Source organism: Heteronotia binoei, chromosome 3 (genome assembly GCF_032191835.1).
Source record: "Heteronotia binoei isolate CCM8104 ecotype False Entrance Well chromosome 3, APGP_CSIRO_Hbin_v1, whole genome shotgun sequence".
NCBI classification, from domain to species: domain Eukaryota; kingdom Metazoa; phylum Chordata; class Lepidosauria; order Squamata; family Gekkonidae; genus Heteronotia; species Heteronotia binoei.
The window spans coordinates 91810245-91831561 of NC_083225.1; the positions used below are offsets into that span (position 1 = coordinate 91810245).

A 21317-nucleotide genomic window follows, 5' to 3' on the forward strand; every position below is an offset into this window, starting at 1 on the left:
CTCCATGCTTTCAATATCTGTGTAAAGCTCTTATTTTTTCGGGTTTTTTTATTTACAATTTTCAAACTTGACAACAATTTCTAACCAAAATTACAATCTTTAGTTAATATAGTTGTATTTCACATAATCTATTTTTAGTTGTGTCCAGTTTTCTAGGAGAACTAACTCAGGTGAGTAAGATATACTTAGATTTGTTATGTCTTTTATTTTCCTTATGATTTGTTTCCAGTAATTCTGGGTTAATGGACATTGCCAGCAGCAGCGAAAGAAATCTGCATCCATCCCACATTGTTTTTCACAAGCAGGGGAAAATTGTTTATCAATTCGAGCCATCGTTGTTGGAGGTAGGTACCACCTGGTCATGAGTTTTATAGTTTGCAGTTTCACAGATTTTAGAAGAAAAACTAGGTAATGTCCAGACGTTTCCCCACTCTGCTATCAGACCAATTTATGTTCAAATCTGCTTATTAATATGATGATGACACTCAACCTGATATCCTTATCGAAATCTCCTGGTGATGCGACAGAGATCCTGAATCACTTCCTGGCTGCAGTGCTTAACTGGCTAAAAGTGAACAAATTGAAACTAAACCCTGAAATGGTGGTTGGGAAGGTGGAAGTTTTGAAATACATGGTTCCCCCCACGTTTGATGGAATTCAACTCACTGACTCAGTTAAAAGCCTTGGGCTCAGACTGGATCTAGCTTTATTACTAGAGAAGCAAGTTAATACAGCTGAAAATTCTATCAGTTCACCCTAGCCTGTACAATGGCCATAACCTTGATGCAGCTGACCTGGCCACCTGGATCCATGCCACCATAATATCAAGACTAGACAATTGTGAGGCACTGTGCATTGACCTCCCCTCAAAATCAGATTGGAAACTCCAAATGGTTCATAATGCTGCAACTCAGGTATTAGTAGGAGCTAGATGGAGCATGCATATTATTCCCTTTTTTCAGACAAGCCACTGATTGCCCAGGTTCAGTTTAAGGTACTGTTTGTAATATACAAACTCCTTCATGGCCTTTTCCCCACTTATTTGTGGGACTGCGTCTTCCACTATGTTCTGCCATAACAACTTTGCTCATGTCAGTAGGGGCTTCTGCAGCTGCCAACCTGTCGATGGACAAAATCAACAATTGCTGGTACGTGGGCTTTCTGTTTTGCCTTCCACCTTATGAAATGGCCTGCCAAAGGAGGTCAGGAAGGCTCTCATTCTCCTGGGTTCCTGCAAACTATGCAAAACTGAATTATTCAAGACGGTTTTTCTGCACAGGTAATAAGGTTACAATGTACAAAATGGTTCACAAACTTACTTGGATAAATGATCAGAAACTGTGATCTATACGGCCATGTATAGCTTATTGTAAGTAGGTGCTCACTATCTAACTTCTGTACAGCTTAAGGTGTCCTGTTAATACTTATGCTAAGCTTCTATTCTCTCCAGAAGTTCCAGACTTATAAAATCCTATCACAATGGTTACCGAGCATCCCATTTTGTCAATTGTATTGACTCACTTTGTGTAATCTGCCTATGTGTCCCTGCAATAGGCAGACTATAAATAATATAAATAACTGATTTTAATGCTACCAGAATTCTTTGTAATTTAGGTAATATGCAATAATGAGTTGATACTGACAATGATTACCACTCCTGAGGTCTGAAGCAGTGGTTAAAGTTTCAAACAAGGACCTGGAAAACATTGATTCAAACCCCTACAACACTGCCATGAAGCTAGTTGGATGACCTTGGCCCATTTTTCTCTCTTTGCCTAACAAAATATAACACATAGGCTATACAAAAATGTAAGTGTGGAAAAATGCATCAGGCTAATCTCAGGCTTTGATCAGATGCCATGGAAAAAGTTCAATTAAATTAACTACAGTTAGAAGGTCATCCGGATGCAAGCCACAACCTAAAACTATGGTTTCATTTTTGTTTGATCACCACAAATATTTGAAACTAAGGTATATTGCATGAGTTACAAATGCAGACATCCTGGCTTAATCCTGGGATAACAGCTGAGTCTCTGTGGAGAAAGAATGAAGGGGATGAAAGCAGCATTTGTCAAGGCAAATTAGGATTTGAATGATCATCTCTGACCCTACCTCTTTAGCCCCAACTTTAGCCAGTTCTTCCAAGTAGATGTCAACAACATGCAGTTGTACCCCAATGGCAGCACTGCTCTCTGGGTGGATAGCCTCTCTCATTAGCAGGTTCAGAAAGGGTTCAGTGAAACTGAAGGAAGATAAGAGATGTATATGAAATACTGATTTTTAGGGACCAGAAGACATGAAACTGGCACAAAAGAATGTGCTGACTGAAGAAGCCCAACTTTCTCTTGCTGTAGAGTCCACTAAAGGAACCCTAATCCATGTTATTACACTTTCTATGGGCATAATCCATCAGAAAGGATTCTAATGCCAATATGTTCCTTTTTCTCTGTAACATGGTAGCGATGAACAATTTTCACAAAAGCAGGCTTAGGATTCCAACAGAACAGGAAGAAACAGAAGTGCTCATGAAGGGATGCCAGGTTGTTCTGAGGAAATGTATTTATAAGGGTGTAGGAAATGAAGCTTAGATCACCAAATGAAACATCAGAGTTTTCATTAAACAGATGTTTAAAAAGCCCTCATTTTCATGGCTTCGACAACCTAGATATGTAATCAGCCACATATATGTAGGCATACAGAAAGAGTAACAGCAGAGATCTGCAGAATACACAAACCCACTTTCCAGAAGAACAACAAAACTTACAGAACCTCCCACCAGTCTCAGAGCACAGCAGGCATTGCTTAGATCCCAGGGCTAGCAATTATGTATGGTTTCTGATGGGGAGTCTGAAGGCCTATGCAAAATCAAGAAGCTTGCCATCTTCATTGCTCATGGTGTCTGCCTTATATATTACTAGCTTTTCCAGTATAGTGCAGTGATTATGGTTAAACTTGCAGTGGGAAAAGCCAGGTCTGAATTCCCACTCTGTTGAAAGCTTACGGAGTGACCTTGGGCCTGTACCCCTTAACTACAATCAAGGCAATCCAAGCCATTCTTTAAATCAAGACAAAAAGCCTAATTTTTTTTAAACTTCCGTAGTTCGGACAGTTCCTAAATCAAGTTCATACTAATTGGTTTTCTATAACAGTGACCTCCAACCTTTTTGGCACCAGGGACCGGTTTCGTGAAAGATAATTTTTCCATGGACCGGTGCAGGAGGCGGTGTTGGGGGTTTTGCCACCCCAGGTTGCTCCCCCTGCCCATGCCACATCCCTGTCCCCTACAGGGTCATTAAAGAGGGGGAAGACAGGGCTGTTTCTGAATTATCCTCCCATTTAAAGACCCCTGCTGATCAGCTGATCGGTGGAGGTCTATAAATGAGGGGTAGGCTAAGGTCACAGCAGCACTGCCCCTTCTGCCGGCCCAGGACCTGGGCAGATGAAAGGCTATCTCCCCTGCAGGGACCTCTTTAGCCTGGGGCCGCTCTGCCTCCTTCCGTGGCCCGGTTGCTAGCAGGCCACAGACTGGGACCGGTCCACAGCACGGTGGCTGGGGACCCCTGCTCTATAATAATAAACCATACTGCTCTGAAAGTAGGGTCTTTATTCAACTTCAGAGGACAAGTTCCTTAAATATATTTAATGTATGATTTCTACTGTTTAAAAAAAACACACTGCTCATTTTTAGCTAACAATACACATGATCTCAAATAGGGCCTCTTTGATCACCTGCAGCCAGTACAAGGTTTTTGTAGATGGAAATGGGTTGGCGTCAACACTTAAAAGGTTCTGCTTTCAGCCCCTTTGGCATAACTACAATGCACTACCAAACAAAATTTTCAACCAGACATGAGGGCTGCTGTTAGTTATTCTCTGTGAGATGGTCTCTGTTTGAAAGTGAAGTTATTGAAGAAGACATTGGATTTATATATTCCGCCCTCCACTCAAGAGTCTCAGAGCGGCTCACAATCTCCTTTATCTCCCTCCCCCACAACAGACACCCTGTGAGGTGGTTGGGGCTGAGAGGACTCTCACAGCAGCTGCCCTTTCAAGGACAACCTCTGCCAGAGCTATGGCTAACCCAAGGCCATTTCAGCAGCTGCAAGTGGAGGAGTGGGGAATCAAACTTGGTTCTCCCAGATAAGAGTCCGCACACTTAACCACTACACCAAACTGGCTCTATAAGTTAGAAATGCTTACTGTTACAATACTGAGTAAATTACAGAGAATGGTTAGTGCATAATGTAAGAATAAAAGGTCACCCAAATAATTTGATCCCAGTATCCAAACAGGTTTTGTACCAAAGAGATAAATGAAAGATAATAATATTTATAATAGATGCAATGGAATTTGTGAATGAGAAAGAAAGCAGTGTTTCTATTTCTAAATGTAGAGAAAGCATTTGACAATTTAATATGGCCATTTACATTGAATGATTTACAAAATAATGGACTGTGGTCCTGAATTTTGGATCTGAATGCAGGGACCAACAAACAAAGATTTTAATTAATGGGAAACTAACAGGAGGAATTTCAAAAGAAAAAAGAACATGTATTTGGGAAATAAACATGACTTGGCAAATCTGTAATCTTTTAAAAAATAACTGTCAGAAAATTGGGAAATAGATTCAAGCAGATTTATTAAGATGGAAACAACTAAAAATCTCAAGGCTGGGAAAATCTCTACAATTCAAAAGAACGTGCTGCCAAAATGAAACCTTCTGTTCTAAATTTGCCAATATGCATAGAATAAAGAATATTGAAAGAGTGGCAAAGACAAATAGATGAATTTATATGGAATGGAAAAAACCCAAGCAGCTTAAAAATATTACAAGATGAAAAAAAGGGAGGAGGTTTAGGAGATTAGCTGGCTGTAAAACAAAAAAGAGCATTTACTATGATGGATAGATCAGATTTTACTTCAGCTAGAAATGGAAGATGAACAAATGAGAAAATTTATGATTAAGTGGATGCAGAACCTTAAAGAACAGACATCTATGCAACAATGGGAATGACTATGGGAAAAGATATCAAATGACTGTGGGAAAGATATCAAAATTACAGTTAGCCAGACACTAACAGAAAATTAATACAAAGCGTTTTTCAGATGATACTATATTTCTAAAGGACATTGCGAAAGCACATAAAAACTACAAATGCTGGAAACATCAAGACATAGATGGAACTTTCTTTCATATGTGAAGGTCTTGTAAAAAAGCAAAAAGATACTGGAAAGAAATGCACCAAAAATGCAGAACATATTAAAATTTTCCATGGAAGCCAAGAGCATGCTATTAGGTGTTCTGCCTAACAAATTACCAAAAAATTTAGAAGAGCTATTCAAATACAGTGACATCACCTAGAATTATTTATGCAGCAAAATGGAAACTAGACGTCTGCCCACATTTAGAAGAATAAAAAAATAATAGAATTAAAATCTGTTCCAAATGTAGTATCCTGAACATAAATGGGTTCTTTATATGATATCTATAATACTTTCTTTTACACCATGACATACTACTTAAGTATTAAAGATTCTAAATGAATATGCAGAAGTGGTAAAAATGTTATGTTGAATAAGGAGTAAAGATGCAATCAATGTTGTAAAAACTGATGAAGTTTAAAACTTAAAACTTAAATGATGAATACAGAAATAAAAATCATTCCATTTTCCATTTCATTTATTAGCTTCTATGACCAAAGGTCTTAAGCTCAAACAGGATGTAACAATTGTCAAAACATGCATTGGTATACAACAGAACTAACCATATTCACAGAATTCAAATGTTACAGTCAAAATATTCAAATCTAAAAGTGAATAAAACGTTAAAACAGGAATTTCTAATAAAACCTATTGTACAGTTAAGTAAACCTAAAACTGTCATGTAAACCACATATATGCCGGATTCTATTACCATCAGATCAATCCAGATTTCTGTCGTTTTGCAGATAAGATTATCGTTAAAAATTTTGTAACAAAATAGGTAGTTTCAGGATTAGTATCAGCCAGCAAATTAGTATCTGCCAGCAAAGTTCAGTTGGTAGTTGGTGTTTAATAAGAGTTACCCAAATTGATCTAGGAATCTACCACTGATGACAATGTAAAATTACTGCATTTTATAAATACCTGAAAAATTACAATGAAGGGGATTAAAGGGAAATTATTCTGTGCCCTATACATTATGAAATAAGTGACTGTCTTTGACAAATATAATTATGTCATATAACTAATTTCTTTCTTTATTCCTTTTCTGTAAACCTCCCCTTTCCCCCTAAAATAAAGAAGGATGTGGGGGAGAAAACTGGGTGGAAAACAATCTTTCATAAGATGGTTTTAAGTTCAGGCTTCATTTTAAACCAGATTGTTTTAAAAAGCAAACCATAGCTGAAACTTTTAAAGTCTGATTTACATTTTTAAAAGCATGTTATTGATTTTTTATCCACCTTGATCTCTCTGCTGATAGGGCTGCTATGATGACCAAAAGGCAATTCCTATATATGCTTGGAGAAAAAAAAAATCTAAGAAAAGGCACAAGGATTTAAAACTAAAGCATTTAATCTGAGCAGTTTCATGGCATTAAGTCCTACTGAACTCAATGTAATTTACTTCTTAATAAGTGTCATCAGGTTATAAGTAAAGAGTATGAAAAACTGTTGTGGAAAAGAAACATTAATTTTTCTCAAGAATTCCAGTTAGGTCTATCAGATATAGCTAAAGATAGTTCATTGGTAATCTACCCTGTCCAGTGGGTTCAGAGCAACCTCTCTCACTCCCCCCATCACCAAAGGGGTCACTCACCTTTCATTCCATCCATTTCTCTTCAGGACTTCAAAGGACTGCCTCAGCATCATGCGAATCAACTAGGTGACAAAAAAAAGTCTCATCACAACTTTTCTAGTCATAGAAATGTTTGCAAAATAATCACCAAGTTTTGGTGGAAAAATAATTCCCCATTCACAAGTATAAAAACACATTTCCTTTCTTAAATTCCATCTTTCTTAGTACGAACAAGGGTATGATTGCAATACTCCAGGGATTCCTTGTATTTTCAACTCAGCAATGCAAACAAAAATGAAGTCATTTCTCCAAAATATCTAAATTCCTCAGCATCAGTTACACAACATTATGATGATATTAACTTAGAAATTAATGTCTCACAGCTAAACCATAAAGTAGAAAAATGTTCCACCAAGACCAATGAGCTAGCCACAGTCTTATGTCAATCTGCAAACTAATGTAAAATCATGATACGACATTTGTCTTCATGCTTTTGGGATGCAGGAATCACATTCAGTGTATCAGAATCTACCAAACCACGAAAATCTAGTCTGTGAAAAGGTGGATGGCTTGCAAATCGCCTTCCCTTCACAAATTGAGATGTGCTGTTGCTGCAGTGTAACTCAGGGAGGGAAGGGGATTGAAGGGGAGGCATTTAAAACTGCTTGGGAGGGGAGTGAAAGGCATAGCTGAAATGGCCCCCCCAGTAGAAGATGTAGCAACTCTCGCAAGTGAACTCAGAAGGCATTTAAAAGCATTTTGAGCTCACTGGCAAGTCTTGCCACGATGGCAGCACAGCATTAAAGGGTTCCGAACCTTGCCTTGGGCACCAGCTTGTCTGCCCCATGAATTGCTTCCATTAACCAAACAAACCTTGCAAAAATCACTGCAGTCTGTGGGTGGTTCTTGAACCATGCTACTGCACGAACTGTGTTTGCAAACCATGAATCAGGTCCCCTACTGTTGCCTCAATACAGGTGTCACAACAAAACATGGTTAAGGAAGCTTAACGAAGCTTTGTACTGACAAAGCATGTTTGCAGTTAGTTTTAAAAACATAGTTGAATTAGAATTATGATTTGAAGGGGTTTGAAAACCACATTTAAGAATTGACGAGTCATAGTTATGGCCCTCTCACTATCTCCAGATACTGCTATACTATTCAGTAAAAATGACTTTATGAAGCAAAGAAGAGAGGGGAAAACAAGCAGTGCTAAATCATGGTTTGCATGTTGTTAAGTTCAGAAGCACAAGTCATGGTTGGTCAATATCCTGTGATTCATATAAATAATGGTTTGGGACATTACCAGAATTTCAGCCACTGCCACAAATACCTTTCAGTAACAACTTGAGCATGGCCAACATTTTAAAAGGACACAATGGATACAACCCACAAAGTATATCTACTTTCAATAGCCTCTAGCAACATCTCAGGAAGTGACACTGAATAATGGGATTATTTTATGTTCCTAAATGACAAAGGAGCAGTTAGTTTTTACCATGTAAAATTTATCAAGGCGCAGTCTGTCTATTCCGTTCCACTCACGGTTCATAGTTTGCCAAAAAGTCTCAATGAACAAATGCCCTGCAGTGACAAAACAGCAATTTTTATGTTCATCTCCAACATTTTCACTGTCACAAGAATTGTTTTGAGTTTCCATGCAGCACAAACACCAACAGGAGTCAAGTCAAGGGAAACTATAATAATGTTTAGATCACCACACACAGAACACCTAGGAACTCTAACTGAACAGTGGTAGAGCATCTGCTTGGCACACAGAAGGTGCCAGGTTTAATCCCCAGTATCTCCAGTTTAAAAGATCTGGCTGTAAGTCATGTGAAAGACTACTGCCTGAGGCCTTGGAAAGCTGCTGCTAGTCTGAATAGATAATACTGACTTTGATAGAACATAAGCGAACATAAGAGAAGCCATGTTGGATCAGGCCAATGGCCCATCCAGTCCAACACTCTGTCACACAGTGGCCAAAAAACCAGGTGCCATCAGGAGGTCCACTAGTGGGGCCAGGACACTAGAAGTCTCCCACTACTGCCTCACCAAGCATACAGTGTCACTGCCCAAGACAGAGTTCCATCTATACCCTGTAGCTAATAGCCACTGATGGACCTCTCCTAAGTATGTTTACCAATCCCCACTTGATGCAGCTGCCACTAAGCATATAGCTGCCACCACCATTGCAGACTTTTCTAATAAATTGAATCATTTCCCCCCAAAAGGGTTTAACCTCTTCACACTCCCACCACATATGTGCAAACCAACCCTTAAATTGTTTGCAATGCCAGCACTTGGAGCTCACTCCTGTGGCAGTGAATTCTGTGTGTTAATCACCCTTTGGGTAAAGAAGTAACTTCCTTTTATCCATTCTAACCCAACCACTCAGCAATGTCATTGAGTGTCCACAAGTTCTTGTATTGTGAGAAACAGAGAAAAGAGAGCCTCCCTTGGCGGGGAGGGCGGGATATAAATAAAAAATTATTATTATTACTTTTCTCTACCTTCTCTGTCCCATGCATAATCTTATAAACCTCTATTATGTCACCCCCTCAGTCAATGTTTCTCCAAGTTAAGGATCCCCAAGCATTTTAACTTTTCTTATAGGGAAAGTGGAGCAGAGGTCTGATTCAGTATAAGGCAATTTCATATGTTCAACGAGAATAGTATACTTCCTTGCTCTCAGTAAATACTCTGAACGCTGTATCATAGACCTTATAGAGAGCAGACAGTGAGGAAACATGCAGGTGCAAAGAATACACTGGCCAATGAGTTTGATTAGAAATTATTATGCATCACTGACCCTGTGTTGTCCACACCTGTTTCTTTGACTAAGGGCGTTTTCGCACTCACCTTCAGCCAGCGCGACCCCCCTCTTCACCGCGCAGGATCTGCGCGGATTTCGCACTAAACGCCGCGGAGCAGCCGGAAAGTCCCGGCGCTTTTGCGGCGCAAACAGAAACCGCCAAAAAGCAGTTTCCGTTTGCACGGCAAAAGCGCCGGGACTTTCCGGCTCTTCCGCGGCATTTAGTGTGAAATCCCGCGCAGATCCTGCGCAGTGAAGAGGGGGGTCGCGCCGGCTGAAGGTGAGTGCGAAAACGCCCTAAATCTCTATTGGGTGAATCTAGCAGCATCGGGAAATATTTCCGTTTCTGAACTCTGCTTCTCATAAGAATGAAGGGGAAAAGAGCTATTGGTGCAGGAACTAAGCAAAATAAATACAAAGGAATTATCAAGAGACTGCAGACATAGTGGTCCCAGTCACATCTTTTGTTTGTAGAATTTCCATCACTTAAACAAAGTTCAAGTAGAGGTTATTCTCTTTGAGGTCAGTTAAATGAATTAACTATGTGTCCAGTCACTGCCAAAAGCTACAACTACCCATGTCTTCAGAAGTAGCTGTTTCCACGATGAAGCTTCTTAGGATTTGCAATATATGCACTATGCAAATAAAATCAGAAAGACTTACGAGCATCTATATTCTCTATTACATGGATAAGCTGTGAAATGTTGTTTGATAATTCTTCCTAAAAATGGAAGAGAAAAAAAATGTAGAATATAGTGTCTCAAAAGCAGAATCAAATCCATCCTTTCAAGTATGAATAAACCCATGGCTGCCACCTCAAAGAGCAAGCATGCATACCACATGCATGCCCCCAATCTTTACCCATTTTCTTTTCCAGGGGATGAAATGTTTTACATCCATTTAGAGACCTGGAACAGCAGCAAATAAGTCCACCTCTCTATATAGGGAAAATATTCTCAATCCATTTCTTTTTCGATTAAACAGCACAGCACACATACAGCATTCATGGTGTTTAAGCACTAGATTTGCAGTGATCCAAGCTTTTAAAAATGGAACAGCAGCATCTCTGACCTGGAGAGGATAAAGTTACAAACAGGCAGGGGTGGAATTCTAGCAGGAGCTTCTTTGTATATTAGGCCAAAGACCCCAATGTAGCCTCGTAAGCTCTTGGAGGGCTGGCTATATCAGGGGTGCGTGGCCTAATATGCAAAGGAGCTCCTGCTAGAATTCCACCCCTGCAAACAGGAACTAAATTTTGAGAGTACTGATTTATAATTAATGGTTGGAAAGCACCAGACTGCTTTGTTTATAACTATTCACATTTTACATAATCTTAAAAAATTCAAACTGGAAAGCACAGAATTAGTCTATTATTCCACATTAAAAACTACATGTATTTCAAGGTTTCACAGATGTTCATTGTGCAATAATGTTCCTTCTTAATGAATATGTTTGCATCTAACAACCAGATAAAGTTGTTTTCAAAGACTCATTCCGGATCCATTCTGACAAAGGCTAAATTACAGCTGGCAAGACCACGAGCTACCGGAACATGTTTATTTTGAGCCCCAGCTTAAATATGAATTCATTCATTTTCTAAAAAGTGCTACAACAATAGTTTTTGATTTCTTTTACTTATGAACCAAGAGGTTTAAAATATGCATTTCATGCCACGGTCTACAAGTAGAATAGGCATTTCAGAGAATCATAGAGCTGGAAGGGACCTCCAGGGTCATCTGGGCCAAGCCTTTGCACAATGCAGGAAATTCACAAAGATGAGGGAACGCCAGAAGACAGCAAAAAACCTCCAGGATCCCTGGCCAAACTGGTCTGGAGAAATCAGCATTTCAGGAAGGCAACCCTTTCTGCCCTCCTTCGCATGATCTGCCTAAGTTTACAGAATCAGCATCACTGTCAGATGGCCATTTAGCCTGTTTAAAAACTTCCAAATTAAAAGAGCGCACCCCCTCCCAAGGAAGCCTGTTCCAGGGAGATAATGCTCTGTCTGGAAGTTCTTCCTAATGTTTAGTGAAAACGTTTTTGATTTAACTTCAACCCACTGGTTCTGGTCTGACTTTCTGGGGCAACAGAAAACAATTCCTCTATATGACAGCCCTTCAAGTACTTGAAGATGGTGATCATATTACCATTCAGCTGTCTCCTCTCCAGACTATGGGTTAAATATTGATTTATTACTCACTTTAATGTATACTTTGTCACTCTACCTGAATATTAGCTATATTTGTACAGATTTTTTGGTTCTCTTGATTATGTAAAGAAAAAATACGTAACTACCACTCAGGACACTTTCAAGTAATTAAATCCATGATCATGAAGATGCAATTCCGCACATGCTTACTCTGGTGTTGAGATTTACTTCTGCACAAACACACAAAAATGGAGATACACTAAATCATAACATTCAGAGCATGTTGTTCTGACGTACCTGCAACAGAGGTTTATCCTGCATCCACATACAATAAAATAGTCCTTTCCATATTTTCAGAAATTCTTCTTGGTTGAAGCCACCTGAAGACATTTGAGAAATTAAAGCACGTTTTTAAATTTTTTTTCCAAAACAGACTCTCAAACAACTATAGACACGATGCAACTGCACTCCTCTTTCACATTCATCGCCAAAATTCAATAGCAACTGCAAGGAGCAGTCCCCTCACCTATACAACCCATCCTGATGCCCAAATGTCGGCGTGCGCCTAAACAGTAAAAATCTCATGGTTTCCTACTGGGCACTGGCGCCTGGCTCGTTCGTCCACACCGCCATGTGCTCCGCCAGATCTCACCTGCCGGACCCTGGGTCCTCAGAATCATGTAGCCTCGTAGCTTTTTCAGTGCCCGGTCTCGAATTCGCTTCTCGTTCGCGGCCAGTAGCTGAGCGAACTGGATCTCAGGCGGTACCACGGCGGAACCCACAGCAGCGGGCGCCATCATCCACCACCAACTAACGCCTTCCCTAAGCGTCACGCGGCGGTGTATGATGAGCCACGCCGAACGCTCACAGATGACGTTACAGCCACCTTCGGGCCACGATTCATTCAGTTGCGACGGCGAATTGGAGAAGAACGGAAATGGAAGCCTGCAGTTTGGGGCCAGCCAATCAGCTTTGTCAAAAAAGCCGAGAGACTAACTCAGAAAACCATCGAGTGCTCCGCGGGTTGGCTTTGATGCATGCCCGACTTTAGGCATTTTCGCGTGGAAGGAAGGATCGCTGAAGTAAATTGCAGGGCTGTCGCCATTCCCAGGAGCATGAGCCGATAGATTCTGAAATAGAATACTAGATTGTACTGCACTAGTTGAATACGAGAGGCGTAATTTTTGAATGTTACCCTACATTTAAAACAACAACCCTCAAAATAAATAATTTATCAAACAGCAAACTGTGAAGATGAATCCTAGTCAAACCTCTTGCCTTCATGTTGTTTTCCTATTTTATATACATGAGCGCAGAAAGGCACTAGAGCCAGAGGTGGCCAAACTCGCTTAATGTAAGAGCCACACAGAATAAACGTCAGATGCTTGAGAGCCTCAAGATATGAATGTCAGATGTTTGAGATCCGCAAGAGAAGAAGATAGAAAGCAAATAGATTCGGGGGAGGGAAGGAGAGGTGGAAAGAAAGCAACTTTAAATGCATTCTCCAATCCGCCAGCTGGCTTGGCTTGCAGGTGTGATTTAAAAAGAGAAATGTCTTCTCCAAGTCAACTGACAGGGTGACAGGAGCTTCAAGAGCCACACAATATGTGTGAAAGAGCCACATGTGGCTCCCGAGCCGCAGTTTGGCCACCCCTGCACTGGACTGGTGGTGGTGGAAGGTGCCCTCAAGTCACAGCTTACTTATGGAAACTACTTAGGTTTTCAAGGCAAGAGACGTTCAGAAGCAGTTTACAATTGCTAGCCTTCATGAATCTGGTGTTTCTTGATGGCCTCCCATGCAAGCTGCTTAGTTTTTGAGAACAGGGCTTTTATTCACTAGCAGAGTCCCCAGAGCTTAGACAGCTTTATTTCTAGTTGATTCTACTTTTGTAGATTGGACTGAAGATTTAACCCCATTGATGGCTATGATATTAAACAATTCTGATAGTGCAGAACTAAAAACTCTCTCCTGGAAGTAAGCCCCATAGAGTATATTTCAACAAAATTCTGAGTAGACATACCTATGAGCACACTAAATGTATGAATAAGGGATACACTGGTTTGCGGATTGTCAACTAGGACTGAAAGTAAACTTATCTATTGCACTTCTCTCTTGCTATAGGGTGTATATGTGTGAGAGAACGTCTCAATCTTCTACAGAATTTAGCTACTTTCATAATGATTTGATGAGATTTTATTGTTGTGAGAAAATTTCAAGTTTGGGCCAGAAAATCCAAGTTATGCTGTATTTTTTTTGAAACTAAATTTGTCTGATTGTCCATCCTATTTCAGTTAGTATACTTAACTAGAGAGTCCAAACTGCATAATGGTTACATTGCAAACTAGGACAAAGTTAGAGTCCAGTGGCAGCTTTAAAAATCAACAAAGTCTTATTAATGAGTCTTTGTATGCCCGTGCATGTCATCAGATATCTGGAGAAGTGTACATGCACATGAAAGCTCAAACCTTGAATAAAGCTTTGTGGGTCTTAAAGGTGCCACTGGACTCAAACTTTGTTCTGTTTCTTCAGTCCAACATGGCTACCCACCTGGATCTATCTCACTGTAAACTAGGAGTCAAATTGCCACTCATTCTCCTTGATGATCTTGGGTCAGTTACTTTTTATCAGCCTATTGAAAATTGGGGTCGGGGCTACAACCACACTATTATGAACTTGACATTTCAGATGGGGAATGAGACAAATAGTGGCTTATGCTATAATAAATGCAGTAAGGGTCACCTCAATCTGAATTGACAAAAGATAACATAATAGGAGTCAATTGCACCCTTCATTCCTCAACTGAAGAAGTGTGCATGCACACGAAAGCTTAATTCTGAATAAAACTAAGTTGGTTTTAAAAATGCAGTTGACTCCTATTTTGTTCTACTACTTCAGATCAACACGGCTGCCTATTTGGATCTATCTAAAAAGATAACATAATAAATGCAGTTCCCTTAAATTACACAATAAGATATGCAGATATTTAAAAATAATTTCAGAAGGCATTGGAATGTTTAATTTACCTAATAATGTAGACAAGTTTAAAACAGGTAATACAGCAAAAGACTTGCCCACCCCTTTGAGGTTACAGCAAAAGTTTGGTGTAGGTGACAGGTGCTGTCAAGTCGCAGCTGGTTATGGAAACCTCATAGGGTTTTAAAAACGAGAGGAACAGAATTGGTTTGCCACTGTTTGCCTTTGTGAAGAGACCCATTACTTGGTGGTCTCCTGGCCAAGTATTAACCAGGACTGACACCGCCCCCCCCCTTAGCTTCCAAAATGGGGATAGCCTGAGCAATCCAAAAGTCTAGTACATATCAGATACCGCCCCCTCTTGTCCCTTAAAAAAAAAGGTAGTCCCCTGTGCAAGCACCAGTTGTTTCCGACTCTGGGGTGATGTCACATTACAACATTTCACTGCAGACCTTTTAGGGGGTGCTTTGCCATTGCCTTCCCCAGTCATCTACACTTTCACCTCAGCAAAGCTGGGTACTCATTTTACCCACCTAGGAAGGATGGAAGAGTTGAGGTGAACCTTGAGCCAGCTACCTGAACCCAGCTTCCGCCGGGATCAAACTCAGGTGGTGAGCAGAGTTTAGGACTGCAGTACTGCAGCTTTACCACTCTGCGCCAAGGGGCCTTTTGGTCCCTTCAAGCCCCCTGCAATACAGTGCAGTGGTGCTGTGCTCAAGACACGGATGTGAACGTATAAAAAACGAAAGCAGGCTGCCTGATTATTCACTTCCCTGAAGACATACTGTGCTTTTAGCATTCTCTCAGTCCGAAATGAGATCACTTAATTCAAGCCGGAAAACAAAATACATGTGCAGCTTCCGTCTATCTGCCAGAAGGTTTTTCGCAGCCAATGACAATTACATGTCTCCCTCCGCCCCTATCGAGCTGGCGAGGGATAAAGTGACGCCATCCTCCGCCCATCGCGCATCACCGTTCAGTTTGTATTTATCAGTAGCTTAAGTTAGATGCCCCGTGGCTCAGAGTGTTAAAGCTGCAGTACTGCAGTCCTAAACTCTGCTCACGACCTGAGTTCGATCCCCGATGGAAGCTGGGTTTTCAGGTAGCCGGCTCGAGGTTGACTCAGCCTTCCATCCTTCCGAGGTCGGTAAAATGAGTACCCAGCTTGCTGGGTGGAAAGCGTAGATGAATGGGGAAGGCAATGACAAATCACCCCGTAAAAAGTCTGCCCTGAAAACGCTGTGAAAGCAACGTCACCCCAGAGTCGGAAACGACTGGAGCTTGCACAGGGGACCTTTCCTTTCCTAAGCTAGCTGAGACCTTGCCCTTCCCAGTACCGCTATGCGTGTGTCACGTGCTGTGGCTGCCGGAGAAGGGGCGGGCTTATACAAGATTTCTCTTTCAGACGCCTTCGTGGTTTAGTGGCGGGATGAAGTGCGGGAACAGCGAGAGCGCTGGCAGCTCTGGGGAGCGGCAAGAGGTACCGCGAACGGGGACTGGCATCGTCTCTTCGGCGGCTCTTGAGGCCGCGTTCGAAGTTAGGACAAAGGTTGCGGGCAGGGAGGGGGAGTTGTTGCCGTTGAAAAAAGTATGAGGGGGGTTCAGGATTGGCCCCAGCCTGTGATGCTAGTCTCGATTGCTTGGTCCTTGGGTCTAATGTCCGCTCTCAGCCTGCCTGTGAACTGACTGAGGGAGACGCGGGGGTAACTGAAAATCTCCACAACCTCCCATACTTGATGTGGTGGGCGGCCACAGACTGAAAAAGCAAATGGCTAAAACGGAAACTTGTTGTATACTGTCCTGAAGTTATTGCGGATCAGTATGTTGAGCAGTGGACTTCCACCTGAGAGAGTTCGCCACTCTAGTTCTGGTTCACCACTCAGCGTTGAACTTCACCCAGTGACCTCAAGCCATTCAGCGCTGACCTAAACTGCATTAGAGTAACATTCATTAGCACCTAAACTGGATTTACAGCAGTTCATTTATTTTTCCTGGGAATTGTAATTCAGTGAACAGGTGTGGCCTGGATGGTTCACCACCTCTCCAGATAGATCAAGATGGGTAGCCATGTTAGTCTGCCTTTAGCAGCAGAAAAGAATACAAGTCCTTAAAGACTGACAAGGCTAGATTAACAATTAGGCCAATCATGGCCGGCTCGCCCACTAGGCGGTTGCCTAGGGCGCCAAGAGGGTGGGGCGCCAAATTGGGCTCCCCACTTCCTCTCCCGGTGCCCCCGGCAAGCATCTCGTTTGCCTGCCTCCCCCACCACCACCGCTCGCCCCTCCATTCCCTTCCCTTTACCTCCACACCTCCCTACTGCACCTCCTCCCTCCCAATCCTTTCCCACCCCGGCGTGTCAATTTCAACGCTGGAACCGGCTCTAGTGCTGCTTTCCGGCTCTCTAAGACTCCCCTCCCCAGCCAAACAATCAAATCGCAGGTAAAACCGCACTGCAGGGCCAGGGCGCGCTCCTGTCTCTCAGGAACAGCGTCCTGAAAGGGCGACCCCTGCTGCCACTGACTCCTCCCCTCCCCACTTTCTGGATGGGAGAGGTGTCAGTGGCAGTTGCCCTTTCAGGACGCTGTTCCTGAGAGACGGGGAGCACACCCCGGCCTCGTGGTGTGGTTTTACCCACGATTTGAGTGTTCAGCCGGGAACGGGGGGCTTTAGAGAGCCAGAACACGGCGCTAGAGCTGGTTCCGGCGTTGAAATTGACAGGCCGGGGTGGGGAAGGGTTCAAAGGGAGGGAGGAGGAGGAGGCGCACCAGGGAGCGGGGACGGAGCCGCAGTGGGGTGGGGGGGAGGCACGGAGCCATGGGGAGGAGCTGCAGGGATGCTGAGGGGGCGCCAGGCAGTGTTGGGCTGCCCCGAGGCCAATTAGGCACCGGCCTATGAGCTCCCACACCTTTAGGGGCCCCGGGCCAGTCTCCCCCCCCCCCCCAGTTTCCCTCCTGCTTGCAGCCCTCCCAGCCTGCATGCGCAGCCAGCAACTGAGCCACTCTTTGCCCAACTTGCCTGGTGCGGCTGCTGTTGGTGGTGTTGCCAAGTTTGCCTGTCCCTCGCAGCTTTGTCAAAGGAGCTTTTGAGAAGGTGCCTGCATGCTGCAGCAGGGAGCTCCAGGTGGCGGGGTGGGTGATCTGACTCTGAGATAATTTGCGAGGGGCCCCCCAAGATTTTGACTGCCCTGGGGTCTCCACAGGGTTTAATCTGGCACTGCTAACAAAATTTATGGTACGGTATGAGCTTTCTTGAGTCGCTGCTCATTTCTTCAGATATCTCATACCATCAGGCTTCAGATTCAGTGGGAGTTCACAGGAGCATAGCTCCTGCACCTTTCTGAGAGTTCCACCTCTTCCTTCTGAGAGTTCCGCTTCCTTGTCCATTGAATAGTATGTGCACTGCATAATAATCCCTGGATGAGCTCCATCACCTATTTTTCTACATAATGACTGCTGCATACCATGCCACATTTTTTGTTAGTATTTAAGGTGCTGAAGGACTCTTACACTTTTCTGCCTCTCCATAGTATGATCCCCAGGATTTGCTGAATGAAACTATGACAATGAAAGCAGCATGAAGCTGGTATATATTTGAAAGAAGGTCTTTATAACTCCGAGAATTATATAGAAAACACAGGAGAGAAGATAATAAACTGAAGAAAACCGTGCAGGCTCTATAATATGACTTGTGTCTTATGGAGAAATACAAAAGATAAATGAAACAAGAAAAATTGAATGAGCTTTCTCATTTGAAAAGCAGGACTAGCTGCCATGAGTTCCAGGTGTACTTGGAGTGCTTCAGCTCATTCTCTGCTCTGTGATCCTGTAACATATGTCCACTGGGCAAGTTGTAGTGTGAGATTTTAGGGTCCTTAGGGATGCAATATTTAGTCATTCATACTCTTGATTAATCAAAAACACCATTAGAATTTATCAGCAATCTATAATTGAGAACTATTTTTAAAGCCACTAGTTATTTGGTAGTTGAACATCCTCAGAAAACACACTTTTTCTTTTCAGGCGTGGGCCTTCAGAGAAAAGTGAAATGGTGAAATAATCTTTACAAGTCATTATGAGATTGTTGTCCACAACAACTGAAAAGAAGAAAGTAGTCTGAGTGTAATTATGTTCTGAAAATGCATGTATGACGAATGGTCATGCACTGAATATAGATGTAGTATATAGGACTGAACACCATGTTTATCCATTCAAAGATATGTTATCAGTGTTGACTTCAAATAATTTACAGCTCTGAAAGTATGTAAAGAGAATGGAATGAAAGTGTATAAAGAGAATCTGAATGAATATAAAGAGAATTTGAATGAATTGGCCACATATTATTTAAGACATGTGTTTTGTTTTTGTATTTAGAAAATGAACAACTTGCTTGAGAAGGCCACAAAATAAGTACAATAAAGTGATAAAAACAATCACTATAAAATTAACAGTATTTAAACAAGCCATTAAAAGATGTATAGCTCTCTCACATACTGCAAGACTTTCACAGAGAAAACAAGCATGTTGGTCAGTGTGCAACAACTACACATGTGGGTTTTACACTCTGTCTGCAAGTGCTGGTAGGTTGACTGTTGCTTCCCAGCACAAAATATTTATTTACTCTGTAGTCTACCTTTCTCACTAAGATTCATGGCAGATTACACTGCTTAAATCAATTCAAACAATAAGACGAAATAACAATAACCAGTGACTTGCAGAAGTAGAAAACTGCAGCAAGAACAGAAAAATCCATAATGCAACAGATACCATATATAAACCAGTGCATGAAGAGCAGGATAATATATATAACAACAGATAATACCATACCATACACAGTGATACAGTCCAGAGTCCTGTTCCCTTTATGCAGTGCCTTCCTGAAATGTCAACACACGTCAGCATGCCTACATGCATGAGCTGTATGCTCATAGCCATATGTGATAGTCTTCTATGTAGGCATTTTATAGCATCATGTGAAAGAGCCCAAGTAATTTTGCAGATATTGCAAAGGGTGTCACAGTAAAGAGGGAAGTTATTTCCATGTTTCAACGGGGAAAATGCAGCAATTTTAAGTTGCCGTATTATTGTGTTTGGGTTAATATTTGTAAAAACTTCTAACTAAAAATAGTTAGCAGCCTCATCCAAGCCCATTCAATGACCTTGGTGATTGATTAGGAATTTGAATCAGCTTTCCCAGTCTTAAATAAATTCAGAAGTAGGATATTAACTGCTTTGTGAGTACTTTGTAGAATGAAGAAAACTTTAAAAAGGAAAAGAGTATTTAGTTTGATGTCTGTTGCAGATAATTGAGACTGAAGGGGAATTTGTTAAAGTCAGGAAGAAAGCTCTGGAAAGGCTGACAACTGAGGTGATGCAGTTACATGACATTTTGCCCCGAGTTCTGACTGCTGATATCTTGGAGAACATGCAGAAGTTGGATGTGGTTGAAGCATGTGAGTTCTGCTGATACCTTAATTGACACTGTTAATACTGCTTAGAATAATCAGTCTGCCCTGTTGTTGTCACAGTTATTCTTTTTGAAGTAACTTTGAGAACAGAGCACCTGAAAACCAAACTAGATGCTATACACATATGTAACTCAAGCTGGAGAGCCTGCCTACCTCCAGGGGCATTTTCATTGGTAGAGTAGAATTGGTAAGCGTCATCATTTTGTTGCCTTTTTCGTGTTTATTGTAAACCACCTATAATTCCATTTCCTTGTAAGGAAGAAAACAGACTGGAAAACAAGGGTAGACAACCTTTTTAACCCAAGTACAACATCTCCTTGTGAAGAAGTCAGTGTGTCAGCAAACAAAAGGGGGTGGGATTAGGGTTGTACTTTGCCAGACATACCTGGAGCAAACCAAGCCCAAGTGGCACAGCTGGCATCTCAGTGATTCACCTTGGACTTGGCTGTTGCTTTAGTTGTCAGAGAGATGATGATAGGCATAAGGCACGCTGGTTGTCTTCTCCCACACTGCTAGCCTCAACATTGCTGCATGTGCCTTGGTGACTTGGACCGAGATTTGTCCATGCGGTTATAGCGTTTAGCTGGAAAGATGCTACAAAATGGACTATAGATGAAATGGATATTTATATGAATGGATCCAGTTGGACATATTATCGATATTAAAACAGGAAAAGCTAGGTGAGGATAAGATTGTGGAAGTTAAGAAGAGGTGGTTTAAGTATATAAGATGGGTAAAAGCAGGAGGGGCCAATAATGATATATTGGTTAAACTCCAAAATGTGTGCTTATGGATACAGATATAAAATAAGGTATTATTACTGGTCATTTTGAGGGGGGAGAAGGGAAATAAAAAGGAAAAGGGGAAAAATAAGCATTTGATGTATGTTATATATGCTATGTATTGTTTGAATTATATGGAAGCAGGATTGAAATACTTCAGTAAACAAATTTAGCAAAAAAAATGGACAGAGATTTGGTTCAGAGTGCTAAGCAAAACAATGTGGTGTGTGGGTAGCATATGCCTGGGATAGAGACTTATAGCACACAAGCAGCCAACAGGGAAAAGGATTTAGTATACTAATCTGTAGCATCTCTGCTCTACATTTCCACTTCCCAGATTGGCTTTTCTAGAGGCG

At 41.7% G+C, this 21317-nt stretch overlaps 2 protein-coding genes across 4 annotated transcripts in view; one reads left to right on the forward strand and one right to left on the reverse strand.

Moving 5' to 3' along the window:
* The window catches only part of RRP1B (ribosomal RNA processing 1B), a 28065-nt gene extending 15421 nt beyond the window's left edge, over positions 1-12644 (reverse strand). The window contains exons 1-6 of the mRNA XM_060234192.1: positions 12394-12644; positions 12039-12121; positions 10256-10313; positions 8276-8361; positions 6799-6860; positions 2113-2242 (exon numbers count right to left, since the gene is read on the reverse strand). Of these exons, the coding sequence (XP_060090175.1) occupies positions 2113-2242; positions 6799-6860; positions 8276-8361; positions 10256-10313; positions 12039-12121; positions 12394-12541 (567 nt within the window). The 5' untranslated portion in view covers positions 12542-12644. The remainder of the gene's footprint in view (positions 1-2112; positions 2243-6798; positions 6861-8275; positions 8362-10255; positions 10314-12038; positions 12122-12393) is intronic.
* A 3467-nt stretch (positions 12645-16111) lies between these two features.
* The window catches only part of HSF2BP (heat shock transcription factor 2 binding protein), a 49813-nt gene continuing 44607 nt past the window's right edge, over positions 16112-21317 (forward strand). The window contains exons 1-2 of one of the 3 annotated variants that reach the window (XM_060234187.1): positions 16112-16195; positions 20014-20164. In XM_060234187.1, coding sequence (XP_060090170.1) covers positions 16145-16195; positions 20014-20164 — 202 coding nt within the window. In that variant the 5' untranslated portion in view covers positions 16112-16144. Of the gene's footprint in view, positions 16196-16464; positions 16506-20013; positions 20165-21317 lie in introns of those variants that run through there. The other 2 variants (XM_060234188.1, XM_060234189.1) reach the window with 2 other exon arrangements.